The 23,840-nt window shown below is 42.3% G+C and overlaps 1 protein-coding gene and 1 long non-coding RNA gene across 4 annotated transcripts in view; one reads left to right on the forward strand and one right to left on the reverse strand.

Annotated features, from left to right (window-relative positions):
• Positions 1–7,352, forward strand: part of KCNU1 (potassium calcium-activated channel subfamily U member 1) — a 143,515-nt gene extending 136,163 nt beyond the window's left edge. For 2 of the 3 annotated variants that reach the window (XM_070068544.1, XM_070068545.1), the window contains exons 25-26: positions 4,157–4,351; positions 5,876–7,351. In XM_070068544.1, the coding sequence (XP_069924645.1) occupies positions 4,157–4,351; positions 5,876–6,055 (375 nt within the window). In that variant the 3' untranslated portion in view covers positions 6,056–7,351. Of the gene's footprint in view, positions 1–4,156; positions 4,352–5,875 lie in introns of all 3 variants that reach the window. The other variant, XM_070068546.1, reaches the window with a different exon arrangement.
• On the reverse strand, positions 531–18,608 carry LOC138848508 (uncharacterized). The gene is made up of 3 exons (XR_011386361.1): positions 18,115–18,608; positions 17,821–17,907; positions 531–941 (listed from the first exon to the last, which is right to left on the reverse strand). It is a non-coding gene; the product is annotated as an uncharacterized lncRNA (long non-coding RNA).
• Positions 18,609–23,840: the final 5,232 nt, after the last annotated feature.

Here is a 23,840-nt window from a genome sequence, read left to right on the forward strand (position 1 = left end):
CCGTGAAACACTCCCGTTTGGCTTTACAACAAGAGCTTCAGAAACAATCAGGAACTTAGGGAGTGTGTTCCTTTACTTGGGAGAAAACTGAGACCTGCTGTGTAACGGGACGTTCTCTAGGTCACTCTGCTGGGCAGTTCACTCTGAACTAGAAGTGTTTCCCCAAAAATGTTTGCTCTTAGGGCCTTTTGAGATGCTTGGAAATAAAAGGCAATAGGTGTCTAGGATATTAGCAACCATACTATTAGGCAATGTTCTTTGTCGGAAACGAGAACTCAAGCTTTATCCTAGTGAAAACATTGTGCCTAACATTGAAAGTCCAAATTCTAGTGAGTGCAACATTAGAAACACTGTCCAAACTTAGAAGTCTGGAAACATTTCAAGCACATTTCCACTTGCAGCTTTTCTTGAGAGAGAGAGAGAAAAAAAAAAGAAGAAGAAGAAGAGAGAGGAGGGAAAAGAAAAGAAAGAGAGGCTGAGAAAGGTCAATGCCAAAGGACCCCAAATAATAAGACCAGGAGATGAGCTCACAGAACAAGGGTGACACATAAATCCCATTATTTTCTTCCATATAGAATCACAATCCTTTTGATGTCAAAACTGAAGAAATGATATATCCCAAAGCTAAGCCTCTCAGTTAAATATGTAAAGCACATGTTTGCCCAGAGCCATTGACATCAGGATAACCCTAGAATTTACGCCTTTTCTTTAATCAGTGGAGAATTATTCTAACCGTATTATGTTTGATCACTCTATATGATGGCCACATGTTCTTAAACGGATTGTGGCTCACCCTGGATTTGCATCCTCTGGTCCCACTGGATGTCAAGGCTGATTCCATACACACCCATCTGGATGGTTCTGGGCTGGAACAAAGAAGCAGCAGCATAGGGTGGAGGAGTCACTCAGGAGATGCAAAAGGATGTAGGTCATCTTTTAATCTGAAAAATAGTATAGGCGTTCTTTTTATTGTCTCTTAATTCACATAAATTATATAAGAGCACTTTAAAAAGTTGGTGAAAGATGGAATTGAAAAGATAAGCTTATTTTGGTGCCCTAGTTTTAAAGCCCATGCATTTTTTGTCATAAAAAAATTCTAAGTAAACATGTATTAGGAAAAAGATCATGCATGGATTTCAAAAATTTTTTGAACCAAAACAAACTTATGTTTTAAATCCATTTTCTATGAAGTTTTGAAAGTATTCTCCTATTATTTCATAGATCCACTTGTCCCCATTGCCTCTGTGTTTAAGCAGCATTTGTGTATTTGTTAAAAACCACCTGCCTGTTGCAGTCCGTATTCTTACAGATCCCAAACACCTGCTTGCTAAAGTGCTAGTGAGGGCTTGAATGTTAAGGAGACAAAGTCCATCTTCAGAGCGAGCACATGGTTTTTTGCTGTTTTTAATTTTTTTTTTTTTTGACAGAGTGGACAGTGAGAGAGAGAGACAAAGAGAAAGGTCTTCCTTTTGCCGTTGGTTTACCCTCCAATGGCCGCCGCGCCAGCGTGCTGCAGCTGGTGCACTGCACGGATCCAAAGGCAGGAGCCAGGTACTTATCCTGGTCTCCCATGGGGTGCAGGGCCCAAGCACTTGGGCCATCCTCCACTGCACTCCCGGGCCACAGCAGAGAGCTGGCCTGGAAGAGGGGCAACCGGGACAGAATCCGTCGCCCCGACCGGGACTAGAACCCGGTGTGCCGGTGCTGCAAGGTGGAGGATTAGCCTATTGAGCCTCAGCGCCGGCCAGAGCGAGCACATGGTTTTAAGGAAGCACTGTCTTGTCTGTTCTGAGGATTATTAGGGTACGAATAACCATGTGTGCTTTATAAAAAATCATATTTATTTTCATTTTATTTGAAAGAGCAACAGACAGGGAGGTGGGGAGGTCTTCCATCTGTTGATTCACTCCCCAAAATGCCTGTACCAACCAGGGCTGGGCAAGGCCAAAGCTAAGAGCCTGGAACTCAATCGCACATGGATGATAGGGACCCAGGGTGTGTGTTAGCGGGAATCTGAATCAGAAGTAGAGTAGCAAGGACTTGAACCAGGTGCAAGAGTCCCAAGTAGAGACCTAAGCTGGTGTGCTGAATACCTGCCCTGTGGTGCTTCTCAATTCCTACTTTATTCTTCTATCCATATTCTTGGATCCCAAAATCCAAGCTCCCAGAAATATGCACTTATTAAAATCGTTCCAGATAACCTAGCTGCAAGAGAATCATGATAAAGGGATAGAATTTGGTGCGGTGTGCATTGTATGTCATTTAATCCTGCAAGCAAAGATACCTGGGCATTACTGTGTCCATGGATAAAATTGTTCCCAAGATAAATATATATGAATTGCCCAAAGGTACTCAGGTTGGAAGGCACAGTCCGATATTCAAACCCAAGTGTGTTCCAGATAAACAACTCACTCCAGCAGAAAACAGAAGGAAGTAGACTGAAAGCCAGTGGCCAGGGGATCACAAAGAAAAGAAAATTTCCTGCTGATGAGGAGGCCCATGGAAGCCACCAGGGCAATGAGGGATCAACCAGCTGTTCCTAAGCAAAAGCATAACGGAGTAAAAGTCTCGCTTGAGCAGTCCCAGGTAGACCAGCTGCTCTGCAAGGGAACAGCTCATGCAAGAGGTGAGCTTGGAAAGGGAGGTTGTGTCAGGTCATGAGGCTTAGAAGGCCACAGCCAGGAAGCTGGCTTGGTTCTATAGCAGCTGATGATGCTAAACCTCTGAGGAGGTAGAGGGCATGATACGATTTGCATTTCTAGAGAATCGCTCTGGAGATATCACAAACAATGGATTGCAAATGAAAAGAAAAACAAGGGGAAAACCTAGTAAAGAGATCCCTATAATAGTCAAGGCTCTATAAGATGAGTACCTGAGTTTGAAAGAAGACAAAAGGAAGGATAAATTTCTAGAATAATAACAATCGATGACATTTCCACTCCTTACTATAAGAAAATATTTTTTCTACAGGCAACCAATGCATACACATAGGTATTAGATCCGTTTTCATTAGTTTAACTAAAATATTCAAGAGAAACTTCTTGAGCATGAAAGAGTTCATTTCAGATCACGGCTGGGAGATTGCCATTCAGGATCAGGTGCCCCATTTTTGGACAAACTGAACCCCTGCCCCCCCACCCCCCACCCTCCTCTTAGTCTCCATAATTAGACTGAGTCTCCATTCTTAGCCAATCAACCATCAGCATGAAGGCATCTGCAGGACTTTTGGGGAGATAAGTCCCACTGTACCCATACAACATAGAATTTCACATTTCAACTAGAGTAAAAGTCTAATTTAGATAAGGCAGAGAGTGGAAAATTTTAAGTACTATATATTTAATAATTCTGAGAAAAAGCAATGGGTATATTTCACTGGCATTTGCATGTGTGTGAATGCCCAGTCTATACTGACTGTGATACAAACCCTGGGGAAAGGGAGTTGGTGAAAACAGGTAAGATTATCCAATGCGAAGCTTGTTTCACAATAAGAATTAGGCCTGTTGCCTTCTGGTTTCTTTTTGATGTCAAAGATTCTAAGACTCCATTCATTTATTTATTCAGCACTCACAATTTCTGAAATACACAATAAGAACTAGGGGAAATCCAATTACTAATAAGACCTCAGTCAATACCTGTCCTCAAATTGGTCACAATCAAAAATGAATACATAAATTAATCACACCCAAAATACCAGGTAGAGATGACAATAAAATCCATTGTCCCACAAGGCAAAGATCTATAGGAAGTCTCACTAAACATATGTGTTTCTATATATTGATGGTTATTAGGGTATTGTATTTGAAAGAGCATATTGATGGCTATTAGGGTACCTGTGGCCCAGCGTACTTCTCTGGTCATGTTTGGAAGACAGGGATCCTTGGTGTCAGAATCATTACACACTTTCCTCTTGTTGTACAGTATAAGCACCAAAAGACCAGGAACTGGGTCAGTGCTGTGTTCTGCACTTTGCCTAACCCAGAACCCTACCCAAACTGCCAACTTGTATTTGATTTTGATAACGATAATAAGCAACAGTGCTCTGTCCCATCAGGTTCATTTCCAACAGTGGTGCCCACTCAATGTCCAAACTTCTGCACCTCCACCATTCTCACATTGGCTCTTCTGACCATGAACCCAGCTTCTCCTTGCTTTCCAGGCCTTCTACAACTACCACGTCCTGGAATTACTTCAGATGCTGGTGACAGGAGGGATATGTTCTCAGCTGGAGCAACACTTGAATAAGGATAAGCTCTCTGAGCTGCCCGACAGTTGCACTACATTCTTCTCTGGAAGATCGCGGTGTAAGCTGGGGCTTCTGTCCTTAGACCAAACCATTTTATCAGCTATTAAAGTGAGTCTACTCTTATCATAATGCAGTTTCCCATCCCTCCCCTCTCTGAGTTTCTGAAAACAGTCCAAACTAGCTGGGTTCTTAGACAGCCTATAGCACAGAAATAATAATTAATAATGTATAGAGTATTTTATAGTTCACTATATCATGTTCATAGAATGCTACAATTCATCCATACATTTTCACAGTTTATGTTCACTTTTTACAACAACCCCACGAGGTAAATAAAGCAGTTGTTATTATCCCTATCTTTCTGCAGTAAGCATCAGAGAGGCTCAATAATATGGTTTCAATGTAGTCCCCAAATTTCATGTGCTAGAAACTTAATCCTCAATGCAATAGTTTTGAAAGCCGGGATCTTCAAGAGATAATTTGGTCATGAGGATTCAGTTCTGTTGAATGGATTAGTGTTGTTATCTTGGAAGTGGATTAGTTATTACTGGAGTTGATTCAGGATTAATGATGAGTTTGGGCCCCTTCACTCGCGCGCGCTCTCTCTCTCTCTCTCTCTCATGCTTTTCTTGCCCTTCTGCCTTGATATAACAAGACCATTTAACCTTGGACTTGTCAGCCTCCAAAACTGTAAGAAATAGCTCTCTGTTTTGTATACATTACCCACTCTCAAGCATTCTGTTATAGCAGTATAACAAAGACACTCAATGACTTTGTGCCTTGATAAATACATGTATAATGATTGCAATGCTAATATTTATTGGCTATTTTCCTTGTGCCTGTCTAGTTTTTCTCACTTGGTCTAGCTAAAGACTTAAAGGGCAGGCACTGTTACTGATGACATTTAACAGATCAAGAATCTGAAACCCAGAGAAGAAGGGACCCACTTGAGGCCACGTTGTTAGCCAGTTTCAGAGCAGGGGTCCATTTACTGAAGTCTGACACGAGGCCTTCTCACTTTCCCCAAATCTGAAATGTTAGAGAAATCTGATCAGGTCAGCTGAAATTAGGCAAAAGGATTCTGTGCTTGGCTCGAAGTGTCTGACTGGGCTAACCAGTAGAAAACGCTTGAGTTTTGTTAGCCCATAGAGCTGGGGTACAGTATATTATAGTAATGGAGAAGACAGCAATTTTGAGAAATTGCACTAGGACATCTAGGCATTTGGGAATCTGAGTAGAATCTAAACTGGAGTGAGTAACTTCTTTGTCAGCGTGGCTTCCAGTTGAACCTCGTTTGACATTACACCCAGCTGTTGTATGTATTGTTGGCAGAAGGTCTTTACAAGGAAACAAACTTTGTTGGTCCATAGCAACAATATCAGAAGCTCCCTCACAAGGAGCCCACTCTTCTAGGTCTCTGTGCCCAGTGCATGTCTTAACACATGCTGCCCATACAAAGGGCAAGTCCTATGTTACTTCCCCAATGACATGGCCACATTGAAGCCTTTAAGAAATGATTTTGCAGCCTCCCAAATGTCTACCTCCCAGAAAGGCCAATGACACTCAGGTAAGTGCTTGTTATTGCTGGACCTAAGTACCCAGCAGACATTGGTTTTTCTCTTCTCTCCACAGCCAAGGGAAACCTTTGGACAACTATTCTGTGGCACATTAGATAATCTGGGAATCCTGTGTGTTGGTTTATATCGTCTGATAGAGGAAGAGGAATGGAACCCGGAAAACAAAAGGGGAGTATGCCAGTTTGGAAATTCACTCACACAAGCACAGCAACCAGAATTACCTTATTCATTGTGAAAGAGAAGTCCGGAGCCTGGGGTACACAGTTGCAAGGAAGGGTACAAATGAAATTAATAATGATACAGGGTATAAACAAGAACCCCAATGCCAAAGGCAGTAGAGTCTCTGTCCCCTGTGAAAACTGAAATGTAGACCTAGATTTTAAATCCAAATTCTTTTGTAACTTACCCTTCATCCATGCCCGTGCAACCTTCTGAAGCTGAAAGCCACTGTCAACATCATTAGAAAGTCTTCCTTGTAGTCTGCTGGATTTGTTGGACTTCGCTGGACCATGGGGTGCATTTTTTTTTCCTACCCACTGCACTTTGTGCCTATAAATCATGCGAGTGATATGTTCAAATTTAAAGAAAGATCACTGTGACAGCAGCGAGGAAGACAGAGGAAATGGAGAAGAGGGTGGGAGGAGAAGAGAAGGGGCAGTCAAGAGACACTCGGGTCCAAGCTAAGAATCTCACATGGAGATGGACAGCATTTAGGAGAAAAGGAGAAATTAAAATTGATAGAGTGGAAATGGACTGATGGAACTTGTTCCAGGAGAAAGGAGAAGGAAGCCAAATTACTCAAAGTGAAGTGGTCTTGAATAGGAGAAAAACACTTTTCTGCTCATAAAAGGAGACAAAGGTGCGAAGAAAAGATGCTAAGGTAGCTACGGCTCTAGGTGAGGGATGTGCTTGTGTGAGTTTTTATTTAGCACTAGGATTTCTCCGCACTTAGCCATTGCTCGGAGAGAAGATGGAAGAAATATCACAAGGAGTTGAGAGAGAGCTAAAAGTTTAGATCAAGTGCTAAAAGGAGTGGAAGAGAAGGCTTACTGGGGATTTGTGAAGCAAGGCTAGACAGTAAAGTGAAGGATCAAGGATTGGAAATCCTGATGAAGTTAAAGAGTAGATGAACTCAGAGTAAGGCAACAAGAGAGGAAGAACATTGGGAAGCTGTGGTCAAAGAGTGATTGACTGGAGCTTAAGATGGTTGAGGCGGTACAGTGTCAGTAAACCTTGACATCCAGGACGTGGCCAGGCAACCTGTTTGGGGATAAAGACCACTGGGTAGTTGACATCATAGAGACGTGTCTTGATGGTAGGGCCATAAACTGCAGAGATATTGTAGGTGCATAAGCTGACAGTGGCACTGGAGTCTGAAAGAACGTGGACCCCAAGTTCCAAATTACCCAAATAAACATGGAGCCTATAAATGACACAGAAGAATCAGGAGGGAGTTTATGGCTTTACAGAACTCACCGTGAAGACAGTGGGGGAGCAGTGATGTTCTGGAAGCAACACCAGAAAGCATGAGTAATCAATATTCTCTCTCTCTCTCTCTCTCTCTCTCCATATATATATATATATATATATATGTATGTATGTGTGTGTGTATATATATATATATTGCTATCGCTCTTACTCTCCATTTCTCTCTTACTCTCTCTCCCTCTCTCCCTGAACTTTATACTCTGTCCTTTGCCCCCACTACCTCTGGAAAGCCTGCAGAACATGATCATTGTGAGAATATGCAACTTAAATGAGGGTACTTCAACAGGTTCATGGAAAATGTATTTTTAAAAATTGATTTATTTTGGTACAACAATTTGGAAATCCATGCCTTTTTTTTTTTTTTCAAAATACCCATCTTCCATGAGCTTTATTAAGACCTCTGGTACCTGAGAAGATCTCAGTAAAGTAGCATTTCTGCTTTAAAGAGAATATGTGATTATAGTGAATCTTGCTTTTAATACAGTAGTTACAGAGGACAGAGTGGGCAAGACAAAAGTAGGTAGAGTATTCAACGCAGGAAGGTCAGTCTTGCACTGAGATCCATGTTTTAAAAAGAAGAGGTGGTCTCATGGGGCAGGAGTGAAGAAACACAGGGTGAAAATCATGCAAGAATAGCCTGTGCCAATGTTCTGAAATGGTCACTGGGGTGTTAATTAATTTAACTCACATGTATTGAGACTGTGCTGTATACTTATTATGTTAAGGCACCCAGTTTCTTTACATTCTTTCCATGCAGGTCCAATCCCTGGGTGTTATTTAAGATTCATTGACTTTCACTTTTGAAAGTGGTTGCAAAAAAAAAACTCTTCTTTATTTTTTTTTAAGATTTATTTATTTATTTGAAAATCAGAGTTACACAGAGAAAGAAGGAGAGGCAGAGAGAGAGAGAGAGAGAGAGAGAGATCTTCCATCCTCTGGTTCACTCCCCAATTGGCCACAATGGCCAGAGCTGTGCAGATCTGAAGCCAGGAGCTAGAAACTTCTTTCGGATCTCCATGTGGGTTCAGGGGCCTAAGGACTTGGGCCATCTTCTACTGCTTCCCTAGGCCATAGCAGAGAGCTGGATCTGAAGTGGAGCAGCTGGGTCTCAAGCTGGCACCTGTATGGGGATGCTGGCACTGAAGGTGGCAGCTTTACCCACTATGCCACAGCACCAGCCTGTAGCCTGCATTCTGTGTGAAAGTTGGTGGCCATTGTATTAGGTGAGCTTACAGTTAAGCTAAGAATAGCATATCTAGAATACATGTAATCTTCCAGTTTGACAGAGCATGGCTAAGTGACCAATATTGTGCCCATTAAATTCATGAGTGTGTACTAAAAACAGGTACCGCAATCTTACCCTGTCCTTCCATTACACCAATGAGGGCGGAAAGGCTCAAATAAGGGAGATGTCACAACTAGCGTCTGGATGCAGAGACAGAGAGGAAAAGCAGCCTGATAATTCCCACTCTAGGGCCTCTCCCCACCCACGGTGCCAGAGAGATTCACTATTTATGGAGAACCCACGGGCGTTCCCTGTTTCAGCCCAGCAGAATGACCTCCTGGTGTTGCCAGCACCTGTGGCTTCAGCAGCTCACAATTCATCCCTGGCTTTTCTTACAGGTTCGTGATTACCCGGCCAGCCAATGAGTTTAAGCTGCTACCCACAGACCTTGTGTTCTGTGCTATCCCTTTCAGCACGGCCTGCTATAAAAAGGACAGCAGTTCTTCAAGTGCTCCATATGAGATTATAAACATCATGCCAGTGACCTCAGAGACAAACACGGAGACAATAAAAATGGAAGCATGCTGTGCTCGTGCCCCTAGCTTAGTGCTTGAACAGCAAGCCCACACTGTTTTGGAAGAGAGGGAAGTTGTCTGATCTCCTCCCATTGGGTCTGATGTGATAAAGAAATATATAATAAACGCCTGTGTAAGGAAACTGCCTCGCTCTGTGTCCCTTCAACAGAAGCTATGTAAGTTTGAGCTGTCTTGTGAAGGTGTGCAGTACTGGCTTGATTGTTCACGTTCAGAAAGGTAAGTAGCCCAGGCAAACATGAGGACTTGGACACAGGGCATAATAAGTAAAGAGCCTCCCCCACCTGTACCCCAAACAGTCAAGAATCTTTCATTCTTTATCCCAGAACAGGCAAAGAGAAACTAGCCTGCATTTTCCACCAGCAACCACTTCGTTTTCCCCCCTCACACTTTTCCTTATTTTTCCTCTTTCAGGAGGACGGCATGAAGGCCATACAAGGATATGTTGGTGGGAATTGGAACCTAATTTGTCTATAACTAAGACCTAGATATATGCCCAGCATATGTAGTAGGTTTTTAACAATGAAGAAAATTAGAGTCTCATGGGATAAGTTGCCTGAGTGAAGTCAAGTCCACTAAAATAAGTAACCTTCCAAATTCTGTACTGCAGGAGTTGAGACATCATTGGAAAAAAATGGTTGAAAAATTTCCCCCATATTCCATGTTCCAAAGTAAGCCAATCCACTGCTCCATACACCCCATCTTCAAGTCAGCCGTTTAACCTAAGTAGTACTGGGCTAACATGAAAATCAGCACATTGGGCTGGTGCCGCGGCTCAATAGGTTAATCCGCCACCTATAGCGCCAGCACACTGGGTTCTAGTCCCGGTTGGGGTGCCAGATTCTGCCCGGGTCGCTCCTCTTCCTGTCCAGCTCTCTGCTGTGGCCCAGGAGTACTGTGGAGGATGGCCCAAGTGCTTGGGCCCTGCACCCGCATGGGAGACCAGGAGGAAGCACCTGGCTCCTGGCTTCAGATCAGCGTGGTGCACCGGCCACAGTGGCCATTGGGGGGTGAACCAATGGAAAAGGAAGACCTTTCTCTCTCTCTCACTGTCCACTCTGCCTGTCAAAAAAAAAAAAAAAAAAAAAAAAAAAAGAAAGAAAAGAAAATCAGCACATTAAGGATGCCTTTACTCCCAATTGGTGGTTTTATAACGACGTATAATAGGAGGGCTCTTCAAAAGGTTGGTGGAAATGTGCAGTAAAAAAAAAAAAAAAAGTGCTGATTCCAAAAGCTTTTGCAGCAAAGTCAACATATTTTTTTTATTTTGTTTTCCATCAGTTTTTTGAAGTTCCCTGAAATGCATGCTAGGTAGAAAGGGTTAGTAATGAAAATAATAAAACATACTTCTCATAAATTAATTTATATAATGTTTATGATAGCCTCTACATTTTAACAACATCTTAGCTGACGTGGTATTCTTATTTCTGTTTTGCAAAAGAAGAAAGTATGTCACCAATAGTGTTGCCAGATAAAACATGCACAGTTAATTTCACTTTCAGATAAACAAGGACATTTTTAGTCCAACTATATCCAAATCATTGCACTTAGCTAAAACTGATCAGATCAACTATCAAACCTGCTCTGTTCTATTCCAGCCATTATATACACTATTCTTTCAACCATACAAATAAAATGAAAGAAATAAGGAAAACTATCCACCCATATGAAACAATGGCTAGGTTTTGATTATAATGAAATTAACTCAATCTATGGGGAAAAGAGAATAGTTTTAAGGAAAGTTGTCAGAGACTAAGGGAATTCTTTGACAGTTCCATATTTTGAAGCTTTCCTAAGTTGAATTTCTCCTTTTCCCTTTTTATATACTGACTTTTGCCACCATATACATGGTAAGATATTTCTTCCTGCAATTCTAAATTGATACATACAGTTATATGTGCTTCAAAAACAGAATCTGAATCTCAAATCCTAAGTGCTAGAAGAATGTGACAGATTTAGCTTTGCCCCCTCATTCTGACCATTAATGACTGGGAGGACTGTCCCAGTGAGTGAAGGAAGTTCCTACCCCCGGAGGACACGGCCCCAAAGTCTCCTACAGAGACAGTCTCATTCCCTTGTCCAAGCCCCCAGACGCTTTATTCATGGATTGGGTTTAGTAGAAACAAAATATTCCTGAGAAAGGACTAGTCCTCTGCATATTCAAAATCCACAAATCCCCCTGCTGTATACATATTGACCAATCAGCTTAACTCTCAACTTCTCAGTTCTTCAGAGTAAAAACTTATCCCACAAACCGATCTCATTTCCCATAAAGCAGAGCAATTGCAAGGAGAAATAATTTATTTTGCAGTAGAGGACTCGGTATCAAAAGGTTTGCTAAACAAATATTAAGGTATATGTAATGTGTAAGCATTCATATTGTCAGTTTTTACAAATAAAATTAGCAGAGTACCCTTAAACTCATGTGTCAAGCAATCCCATAATTCCAAAAGTAAACCCTTCATCTGCAGATGGAAGCATTTTCAAAATTTATTTATTCAAGAAGCAGAGAGAAAGATAGAGAGATAGACAGACTGCCTGCCTGAGCTCCCATTCATTGGTTCACTCTCCAAGTGCCCACAACAGATGATATTGCAACCAGGAGCCTATAATTAAATATGGGTTTGTGGCTGAGAGACCAAACTATTTGAACCATCACCTGCTACCTCCAAAAGTGTGCATTAGCAGAAACTGGAATTGAGAGTGAAGCCAGAACTTGAACCTTGACAACATCTTAATTATCATCTTATCTGCTAGGTCAAATGCTTACCACCATCCCACACAAGTCATCACACCAGATCCTTTGACAATGTGGTAGATACTTAACTTATAATAATTGTTCATAGAAGAGCAAATTAGCTCACAAACAATGTGTGGCCTAGTATTTGAGATGTTTTTTGATGCTTTCAAAACTGGGTGACAACTACAGATTCCATCCCAATAAAAATTCATATATCCATATATCCCATACCATTCATCATCTAAATTGGATAGAGGCCATGAGTCATCCTACAGTCTACAGTCATCTTCCCAAATACTTGCTATTGACTTAAAATAACCCTAAGCTGATCAAAGAAAGAATGTAGGGTAGGGGAAGCAGGAGGCCTGAGTACTTGCTTTGGATATCTCAATAAAGATTTTTTTTTTTACCTTGGGCAAGTTCTTCAATTTCTCTCAGCTACTTTCTTCATTCATTTTACTGTTTAAAAAAGAAGAAAGTTGAACTGAAATATTTTAAACATGACTTCCATCTTCATTTGTTTTAAAGACCTTATTTGAGGCCGGCGCCACGGCTCAAAAGGCTAATCCCCAGCCTGCAGCGCCGGCACATCGGGTTCTAGTCCCTGTTGGGGCACCGGATTCTGTCCCGGTTGCCCCTCTTCCTGTCTACCTCTCTGCTGTGGCCCGGGAGGGCAGTAGAGGATGGCCCAAGTGCTTGGGCCCTGCACCCACATGGGAGACCAGGAGAAACACCTGGCTCCTGGCTTTGGATCGGTGCAGTGCGCTGGCCATAGCGGCCATTTGTGGGGTGAACCAATGGAAAAAGGAAGACCTTTCTCTCTCTCTTTCTCTCTCTCTCACTGTGCACTCTGCCTGTCAAAAAAAAAAAAAAAAGACCTTATTTGAAATGAAGACAAAGAGAGACACAGAGAGAGAATTACTTTGGTCTTCATTTATTCAACACACTGATTCATTACCTCTGTGTATCAGGCACTCTGCTGGAGGCGGAGCACAGACCAAGACAAAGTTGCTCTCCATGGAACAGGCTCTCTAAAGGGAGCAGGTAGAAGCACACAGGCCAGTGTGGCCAAAACCAGAGGCTGAGTTGCTGGAGGTGACATTGGAGAGAAAGGCAGGATCTGGTTAACAGTGACTCTTAGAGGCCCAGGAAACACGCTACACATTATGCACAATGAGGAGCTCGTCAGCGATTTTAAATAATGGAGTGGAAGATGAGATCTCTGCTCCCAAAACTCACTCTGGCAGTATGGTTTCAGCAGTAGGGTTAACAATCCAGATGGATTTCCTCCTGCTCCAGATGCTCAGAAATGCTAGGTACACCATAACAAAATAATGTGTGAACACAGAGCAGTTCATAAAAGAAAACATCCAGCCAGAAGCAAGGGAGAAGTCCAGGGCAGAACAGGTGTCTGAGAGATGTACTTAAGGATATGCACAGCGTTGAGTCCGTGGTTGGACTTAGAAGCGACAGGAAGTGGATACAGACAGAGACCCTGCTGAACCATCAGCAGGGAAAGACCAGCCCAGCTGTGAAAGAGCAACAGACAGACTCCTGTCACGGGCCCAAGAAAGAAGCAAGAACAGTTATCTTTGCTCAGGAACCCAGGTCCGGAGGACACCTGCCATGAGCACCAGAAGCGCCCAAGTTCAGAGTGTGTGTAGAAGTACTGCTCAGATGTGTGCCACATTGGCTGCAGCTGCAAACTGGAGCGGCAATGGTGGAAAGCTGGTTCTGAAGCAGGTGCACTCTGGAGGTGAGTGCTGGGAAGACACAGATAGCACTCAGCAGTAGCAGTTGTTATGTCTTGGGGCACTCAGGACTCCATAAAGACAAAAGTGAGTTGGAAACTCTTTTTTAAAAATGGACAATAAGACCACAATAAAAAAGTTGGAAATGACATGAGGAAATTATCCTTCTAAGTGAAAGTGAGGAGACAAATCAAACAAGAGGTTAGCATGACCCTGGTCTTCTGACACTAGAACAATCTGAAAAAGACCATAAAATTGATATGTTGAATGCAATGAAAATGGTTAAAAATATGATTAGAGGTCGTAACAAGAGTGCACAGTGAAAAAAATGAGCAGGCAGAGTAGAAACAGAATCAAAGCTTTCAAAAACAATTTAATTAAAAATTCAGTGTATGACTTAAGGAATAAATTACATTTGGATAAATCTGAAGAATTTATCTAAAATGAAAGGTGAAGAAATAAGCAAATCAAAAACCTAAAAGTTGCATGGAGAAAAGAATGAAAAAGTCCAATGTATAAAATATTCAATTTCCATAAGGAGATAGAAAAAGGAATATGAAAAAAATCTTAAAAATTTCAGAATTAATAAAGACTCCTGAGATTTAAAAGTCCAGTGAGTCATCAGCAAGAAAATAAAAATAAATTTACATATGGACATGTTCATTGCCACACCTAGACAGAAAAGCAGATTTCTAATAAAACGATTATCACTGAGAAATCACGGAGAAAAAAGAAATAATGGGTCAATGACACAAAAATGCTGAGGGAAACAGAAGACATGAACATGGATACAGTATAGTATCCAAATTACATTCAAGAGGGGAGGGCAGAATGAGGTCAGTTTTTTTTTTTTGAGAGCAAAGCCTGAGAATGTATCATTTAGAGACCTTTACTGAAAAAACTAGTAAAGGATATACTTCAGTAGGAAAAGAATAACTTCAAAAGATGGAGAAATGTATAAGAAAATCATTAGAAAAGAACTAGAAAATCTTATAAATAGATAGCAGTTGAATAATAGGAATAGTAATAATTTGTAAATTGTTAAAATATTAAAATTTGCACATTAAATATAAATAATGAGGAATAGGACAGAAACATCATCAAATAAAATTATTCTAAGATTGTATACTTCAGGAGCACAGAAATAATGATTAACTTTAGCATTTTTAAAATTTATGATGAATATAAAAATTTTGGAGAATAAATTCCTAAGGAAAATGGAAGAATACATGACTTTAAAGTCAGTTTAGAGAAGCTATTCAGTCATGAGACACAAAATTGGCATCCAAAAATATTGGGCCAATTCATGAGAAGTCTGGATTTTTTTTAGAAAAGCAAACTAAAGAACAATATATAGAAAACAAGTTTTAAATGTAATTATAAATGCAAATATGTATTAAATAAAAATAAATGGTTCCATCCTACAAGGTAAAGGATAGAAATTTGGGGATTACACTTAAAAGCATTATATGCTGTTTATTGCAGAACATAAAGTGATTCAGAAAATGTGAAACTGGAAATAAATATACTAGAAAAATATTTACCAAAAGAAGTGGCATTGTTAATATCAGATAATATAGCCTTTAAATTAAAAATCAATACTGAGGAAAATTATTTAGTTAATAGTCATAATAATACTAATCTTCAACTAGCTAACAATGTAACCATTCTGAAGTGTATGGATCCAATATGACTTTAACAATCTCAAAAAGGAAATCTGACAAAATTACACAGAGTAAAGGAGCAATTCACAATCAGAAGGAAGGATTTTTAACACAGAAACTAGCAAACCAAGCAGGAAAAAATTAGTGCTACACAGAATAACATGAACTGCAGCTTCCTGATCTAGCAAAAGAGATGCACAGCTCCAGATAAGGACAGCCAGACCACGAATCCAACACATGGAAAATGCACGTTCTTTTCCAGCAGGTACACGATTCAGTTCCCAACACAGCCATTCTCAAAGCCAGTCCCCACGAATCAGTGATGCCATACAGTCCCACTACAGTGAAATGAAAACTTAGCAGCGTATTTTGAAATAAACAGTAACAAAACTTAGTCAATCCTGTAAGGCCAATCTAAAATTTCATACACATATTACAAACTTGTGAGTTCTAATAAATCAACTCAAAATGAATTAGATATCTAAGGGCAAAACCTCAGACTTGAAAAGTCCTAGAAGAGAATATAGGGAAAGAACGTCAAGACATTGGACTGGGCAGTGATTTGTAGGTATGACACAGATCACAGGCCACAGAAGCAAAAACAGACAAATGGGACACCAAATGTAAGAGCTGCTACACAGCAAATGAAGCAAACAGCAGAATGAAAATGCAATACACAGAATGTTAGAAAATGTTTGCCGTCTGTGTATCTGATAAAGGGTTAGTACCCAGAATAAATAAAGAACTCCTACAACTCAACAATAAAAAACCCAAACAATGCAATTTAAAACTAGCCCAAAAAAGATTTAATAGACATTGTCCAAAATGATACACAAATGGCCATTAAGCAAATGAAAAGGCAGCAAACTCAGCTAATCATCAAAGCAATGCAACTCCAAACCAAAAAATATCACCTCACACCCAGAGGAATGGCCAGTCTCAGGGAGACAAAATAGCAAGCATTGGTAGGGATGTGGGGGAATTGGCAGCCTTCTACATTTTCACTGGACTATAAAAGGGTGTAGCCACTAGGGAAAACAGTGTGCATTTACTGTCTTCAATTTTAAAAAATTAAAATAGGGAATCTTATCGCATGGTACAACATGAGTGACTCATGAGGCCATTTTGCCCAAAAGACAAATGCTGCATAATTCGACATGTATAAGTTACCTGAAGCTGTCAAACTCTAAAATGCAGAGTGCAGTGGTAACTGCCAGTGGTTGGGCATAAGGGTTTAAGGGGAGTTGTTGCATGGGTACAGAGTTTCAGTTTTGCAAGATGCAAAAGTCCCTGGGACCTGTTACACAACATTAGCATTATGGTACTATATACTTAAATTACCTAATATGGTAAATTGTATGTTGTGTGCATCTGTAAGTGACCATAATTTTTTTTTTTTGACAGGCAGAGTGGACAGTGAGAGAGAGAGACAGAGAGAAAGGTCTTCCTTTGCCATTGGTTCACCCACCAATGGCCGCCATGGCCGGCGCACTGCAGCTAGCGCACCACGCTGATCCGATGACAGGAGCCAGGTACTTATCCTGGTCTCCCATGGGGTGCAGGGCCCAAGCACTTGGGCCATCCTCCACTGCACTCCCTGGCCACAGCAGAGAGCTGGCCTGGAAGAGGGGCAACTGGGACAGAATCCGGTGCCCCGACCGGGACTAGAACCCGGTGTGCCGGCGCCGCAAGGCGGAGGATTAGCCTAGTGAGCCATGGCACCGGCCAAGTGGCCATAATTTTAAAAATTGTGGTACACATATAAATCAGGAGAGAAACAAATTTTGCCTTTACATGAATACGTGGGAGTAGATGAATGATTAAAAACTAAATAAATAACTAAAAATTCAGTGTTCAATTTAGTAAATTAGACAAAGAACAGGAGGGTACATTTGATATGGGGGATCTTGGCAGGGAGTTAGATAGGTGAGCTGGAGCCCTTGCCAGTCCTCCAATGCAACGGTATCCCTTCACCTGTCAAGCTAACATGCCCACATTCCCAGGATGCACCTGTGTCTCATCCAGGACCAGGAAGCAGGAAACACCAAGATGAACATAAAGGAGCTAAATTCCACATAGTGGTGCCCTCACGACACCAGAAATCTGCACCCAGGCTAGTACCCCACCCCCTCTGTTTATTCAGTTATGGTACCGCCCCCTCCCTCATAAAAGAGACAGGTGGGGAGAGGCCCGCCTTTGTCCCAGCATGCTTGAGGGACTCCTTGGGCTTTCTCTCCCTGTCACTCCTCGTAGGCAACACTCTGGTCCACTCGCAATCCCACTCAAGGCAGCCCACGCTCATAGGTGAACGTATGCTTACTCTCACTTTTCAATCAATCCTGTTCTCTGTGCAAATTATGGAAGCCTCTGCTTTGCTTCCTTATCTCCACGGGAGACAAGAACCTGGAATCAGGATGAAGGTACCTGGCCTGGTGTTGAAAGAGCTTTTCTTTCCCAGCAGCTTTCCTATTTCCCCAGCACTTGTCGGGAACAAGAAACCGGAACAGAAATCAAGACGTTGCTTCACTGAGTAACTCACCATGTGTTGTTCTGAGAACTCGCCGACAGGTCCTCTGTGAAACGGCCGGCTTTGTTCAGGAAGCCTGGAGACAAGCTCAAGTGCCACCTATTGGGTGGAGGAGCGAGACAGCTGGGTTAAGAGGAACAAGCTGGAGGCAGCCTGCAATCATCCATCAGCCCTGCAGTGCAAAACTCGGGCTCCGAACCAGCAACACCTGCAGGTGCACAGTGTATCTCTGATGTGCACTATGGGCTTTTGAAAGGCCCTTCGTACGCGTGGATCCCAAAATGCTTTACACCAAAATAAACTTACCTTGTAACTCTGTTTCCCATGAACTTTTTCTAGTCCCTCATACAGTCGTTTCTAGAAAATCAGAAAGAGCTGGAGACGTGGTTTTACTGAAAACTCCACCCTCCGACCTTTTGCTGTTTGGCATGTTCACTATTCCATACCTGTGGTGCCTCCGATAAATTATAAAATCTTCAAGCTAAGAACTTTCAAACTCGAGAACTCTAGAGGATTAAGGAAGGTTGGAATTGAGTGAGGTGCGTGCAATTAACCTGCAGCTAAGAGTGGTTTTTCCCAGCCCAAATAAACCGAAGTGCCCCAACCTCCAGCGGGAGTCCTAACTTCAGATTCTGGATCTGCGTGGGTTGGGGGTCCTGGAGCAAAGGAGGCAGTGCCAGGAGTGCAGGGCTGCCGGGATCCGGAGGGAGAAGGGAGGCGAGGCCTTCATGCTAATTGGGTTTGAAAGACTACAGGATGAGCCCAGCCGCCCTGCGCAGCTGAGCAGCTGATGCGAAGTTCCGACTAAACCGGCTGCGCGTCCCCAGGGAGGTGGCAAGGTAAACCTGATCTTCTCTGTCATTTACAATCATTATCAGGCAGGCTGCTTCGGCCATTTTACTGGGGAGCCAATTAACAGACCCTGGGAGCTGGCAGCCCTCCCTCCCGTTGGTTTTGAGAGGGGAATAAGCGTGTGGCTTTTGTGCGGCTGTCTTCGCTGCCTCTCTGCGCTGGAGCCTGCACTGGCTCCCTGCCGTCCCGCGGCCCCTGGGCCAGGAGGATGGGGCAAGCTGCCTCAGCCAGCAGACGGCCCTGGCCCTGCAGCCTTATTTCCTCCTGTTCTGAGGCCCACAGCTGTGGACCAGCTCTCTTCATCTCCCTTGCCTTCAAGAGGAGTGTCTCTGAAGCATTTCGGCTTGTGAGAAAGTGGGAGGTCCCAGGCGTACCCAGCAGGCGATAAAGGGCCACTGCTCTCTTGCATTGCCCTACCCCACATGTGTGAAAATGCCATGGAAAATGGAATGAAAAGATAAGTTCATTTGGATGCCAAAACGTTTAAAATCCATGCAGAGCTTTTGTGTGTGTGTGTGTGTGTGTGTGTGTGTGTTTATGAAATGTATTTTTCGTGAACTCTTTGAAGACCCCCTTGGCTTTTTGAAAGAGCCCCCCATACAATGCTGGATACCACCAGGCGCCGGGCTCCCAGCCTTTCTCCCTCCGCTGAAGGTATCTCTGCCCTGTCTCTGGACTGCAAATCAGCCTGAGACTGAAACTGACTCACGGACTCCTGGAAGTGGAGCTGCTCTCCCTGAATGCATGACGTCATTTTTTCCTCCAGTAACTCACATCTTGATGGCCAGCATTGTCTCAATGAGCTTCTTTTTGGGGGGATATAATGGGAGGTGAGGGTAGGGGTGGATTGTAGATCCAGGGCAGGAACTACCCTGCATGCCAACCCCAGGCTGACTGAAGCTCTCGTAAAGAACACAGTATCACCCAGCAGTGAGGAAGACCACAAGTACCGCTGACCCACTGAGAACCTGAACACCCGGTGGTCACACCCCTCCTTATCATCCACACCTTTGAACTGTGCGAGTCACTGTCTTAACTCCTCAGGGAGCCTAGTAATTAATCAAGAGCTACCTGGCCCCTTGCCCTCTCTGTTGCGATCAATGTCTCCTTTCTTCCACTATGCCCCAGTGGGTGACTTTCTGCGTCGGGTGAGTGGGCCCAGTTTGGAGGTTATAGTGCAGCCCCTCCAACTAGTTTGGGGGTTTTTCTATCACATTTTCTTGCCTTCCTGCCCCTAACATATTAACCAGTTGTCCACAATCATTTCTTTCTTTTTGTTCCCATACTGATTCACATTCAGCTACCACAATTCAGCCATAAACCCCCATTATTCTACTAAAAATGGTTTTTTGCAAGGCCATCGGTTGCATTTACATCACTCTGTATAGGTGAAGAGTTCATGGTGAGCTGCCTTGATGCCTTCGCAGCATTCCATAGTTGTTCTGCCGCTTCGTACTGAAACATTGTCTTCCTTGTGTGTCTGCACCCAACAGTCTTCTACAGTGCATTTTACTTTGACTACACTATCCCACACACCTTAGGCTCTCTTCTGCGACACAAGTCGGGGTCAGCATCACTCAGAGCGTGGTTATCGGTCTTTTTCTCTTTTGACTCTTGTTGATCACTTGGTATTCAGATAATTGAGGAGACCTGGAGAGCATGTAACAGAAATTCAAAAGTCAGGGTCACTTGCCTGTGGTCATTGTTGTCACGCAAGAGTGGAGGCCCTGTGCTGCCAGGTTTTTAAGACAAAGAGTTTTACTCTTTCTGTTAAGACATTGTACTTTTACTTTTTGCTATATGACTATGAGAGAGTAGCTGGAGCAAACCAACCCTCCTTCAACAACAACAAAAAAAATTAGAAATGGACGCAAAAAAGTCCCAAGTGGCCTGTTTGAAGTAATCAGAGAGCGGTAAAGGCAGTAAGAACTTGAAAGGGCAGGATCCAAGCGGAAAGCAAAACTTTGAGGTGAGTTCACCATTCTCTGTTGCTTTCCCCTCAAGGCACTTGCCAATTAGTAAGTGGTACTGGACCAGAGATCAAGCTGCATTTTAAAGCACAGAGTTTTCAGAAGTCTCATAAGGCTAGGAGGAAAAAAAAAATGGAGTTGAGGGCTATCAGGATAGCCAGGTGTTGAAGGATCAGATTTTTTGGAGAAAAGAGAACTGGAAGGCATTGAGCAGGAGTTCCTGTGCTTTTTTCCATGAAGAATGTATTTACTGCCAATATTTTCAGCATGAGAGGTTGAGCAGCTCTGAATAAGGGATCAGTTAAGAAGCCAGAAAGCTAAGCAGAGCTCTTGCCAGGCTCATGGCGCTAGGGAGATGAACATTGGTATTCAAGACCTGGCCTGGCAAATGGGCCCAGACGAACAACCTTGCTCTCAGTCGAACCCTGGAAATACTCTTCCTTCGGATTACTTCACACTACAAATAGAACAGTTCTCACAAAGTTTGAAATCCAGCTTCGATGCCTCTTTTTCTTGATTACATGAAGATGCGTAATCCCTACTATAATTACCTACAGGTAAAATCCAAATCCTCTCTACTGGAAATTAACATTACCCAGAGTTTCTGTACTCTACACATAATATCAACCACTCAATAGACATGGCTGCAGTCAATTTTACTTTTTCCTCTTGCAACTTAAATTAACTTCCAGATAGGCCAGCTAAGCTTTGTTGCTTCCTTGTTTCTTTCTTGACTATCTCTTTTATTCTTTTTTACCTTCAGGAAATGAATAAGTAAACAACAATGAATGATTGAAACTATTGAAAGCCAAGAGAAATGGATGATAGAGATACCCCATTGATGATCTATCTAGTTATAACGCCTAAGACCAGATGTAAATGAACAAAGATTTCCATGCCTAAGATATTGGATGACAAGATGGAGAAATTTACCAAAGTGATTTCTCAAAGAAATTATTCTAAAAAAATATCAGAAGTAACGTTGTAAGTGTAAGAAAGAGAAAAAATAAGGCATAGAGAAGAACAAAGGGAAATACATATAACTATATATGAGACATGGGACATGGTGATAGTATCTAACATGTAATTGACATCCTAGAAAAATAAGAGACAGAGAGAGAGCAAGAGAACAGGAGACAAAAGAATATATTTGTGAATATTCTAACCAATAATTTTTCTAAGCTGCCGCTATGGTGTAGCAGGTAAAGCCACTGCCTGCAGTGCCGGCATCCCATATGGGCACTGGTCTTAGTCTCAGCTGCTCCACTTCTATCCAGCTCTCTGCTGTGGCCTGGGAAAGCAGTAGAAGATGCCCCAAGTCCTTGGGTCCCTGCACCCACATGGGAGACCTGGAGGAAGTTCTTGGCTCCTAGCTTCAGATCACTGTAACTTTAGCTGTTGTAGCCATCTGGGGAGTGAAGCAGCAGATGGAAGACCTCTCTCTCTCTCTCTCTCTCTCTCTCTACCTATGCCTCTCTGTAACTCTGCCTTTCAAATAAATACATCTTTAAAAAAGAAGACATTATGACACACACATTTATCACACACAGGACTTACCACATTCAGATTTGTACTAAAATAAATATTAAACATGAGGCCAAGCCTCCAGTGAATGGCCCTAATGTAAAGGCAGACTTAACATCTCACCTGCCCCTCAGCCCAACCTGTACTTAGGATTAACCACTTATCAAAGGAATTCATTGAATTGAGGGAGTGGTACAGCTGGCCTTAATAAAGTTCTATTCACTAAACTTGAGAACTCATTTGCTTCTGCAATAGATAGGATGCTATTAGCCAGTATTGTCTGAAAGAGGTGTTTTGTTTTGTTTTGTTTTGTTTTTTTTTTTTTTTTTTTTTTTTTTTTTTGTTTTTGAGGGAATTGCAGTGCCAGGCAGGGAAATTCCAGGTCTGGGGCAGAGTATCTACTGAAGCCCGCTTGTCCATTATAAAAAATTCCCTAAACAGCACAGCATTGCTGCCCTATCAAAGGAAGGTTATTAACATCATGGACCAATCAGGAATCTGGATGTGAGCTGCACGTGCACTGCTTAGCCCCAATTTCAATCTACAAGAAACTCCAGTCCTCAGGGATCCTGGAGATTAAGCAACAGCTGCCCTGCTCCTTGTAAATAAACGCCTACTTGCTTCTCCCACTCCGACTCAGTGATTGGCTTTCTCTGTAGAGGGTGATCAGACCCAGGTTTGTGGCTTCTACAGCAGCTCCTCCAACTAGTTTAGGGGTTGTTATGCAACTGTGAACACAAAAATATAACATCAAAGAACAGCAAATACAATGATAAATATATGGATAAGTACAAATTTATATTGGCCATTTAAAAATATTAATATCATAGTAATAATAATATGGTATTTAAAATTAAAAACATGGGAGTTGCCAACTGGAGTTAAAGATCTCTAAGGTTCATGTAGTGCAGGAAAATGGTTGAAAATACTAGTTCATAGTAACTTCATTAGGTGAAATGTGCACATTATGAACCCAGTAAACATTAAGAAATTATGCAAATAACAGATAATAAGCTATGAAAAAGCAACATAAAAAACTTAATGGATCAAAAAAAAAAAGGTAAACACTGTGGAAGACAGTATGGAGATTACTAAGAAATCTGAATATAGACCTACCATATGACCCAGCCATCCCACTCCTTGGATTTACCCAAGGTAAATGAAATCAGCACATGAAAGAGCTATCTATACCCCGATATGTGTGTATTGAAAATAGTTCTTAGGGCCGCACCGTGGCTCAATAGGCTAATCCTCCACCTGCAGCGCTGGCACACTGGGTTCTAGTCCCGGTTGGGGCACAGGATTCTGTCCCGGTTGCCCCTTTTCCAGTCCAGCTCTCTGCTGTGGCCCAGAAGTGCAGTGGAGGATGGCCCAAGTGCTTGCGCCCTGCACCCCATGGGAGACCAGGAGAAGCACCTGGCTCCTGACTTTGGATCAGCGTAGTGTGCGGGTCACAGCACACCGGCTGTAGCGGCCATTGAGGGGTGAACCAACGGAAAAGGAAGACCTTTCTCTCTGTCTGTCTCTCTCTCTGTCCACTCTGCCTGTCAAAAAAAAAAAAAAAAAAGAATAACACTTTTTTATTTAAGTTATTTTGGATGAATTCATAGAACAAAATATCAAAATTTAGCATGCAAACATGATAAGCAAATCAGATTTTTTTTTCTTCTGCCTCAGGCTCCCATA

The sequence above is a fragment of the Oryctolagus cuniculus genome, chromosome 2 (genome assembly GCF_964237555.1).
Source record: "Oryctolagus cuniculus chromosome 2, mOryCun1.1, whole genome shotgun sequence".
NCBI lineage: Eukaryota > Metazoa > Chordata > Mammalia > Lagomorpha > Leporidae > Oryctolagus > Oryctolagus cuniculus.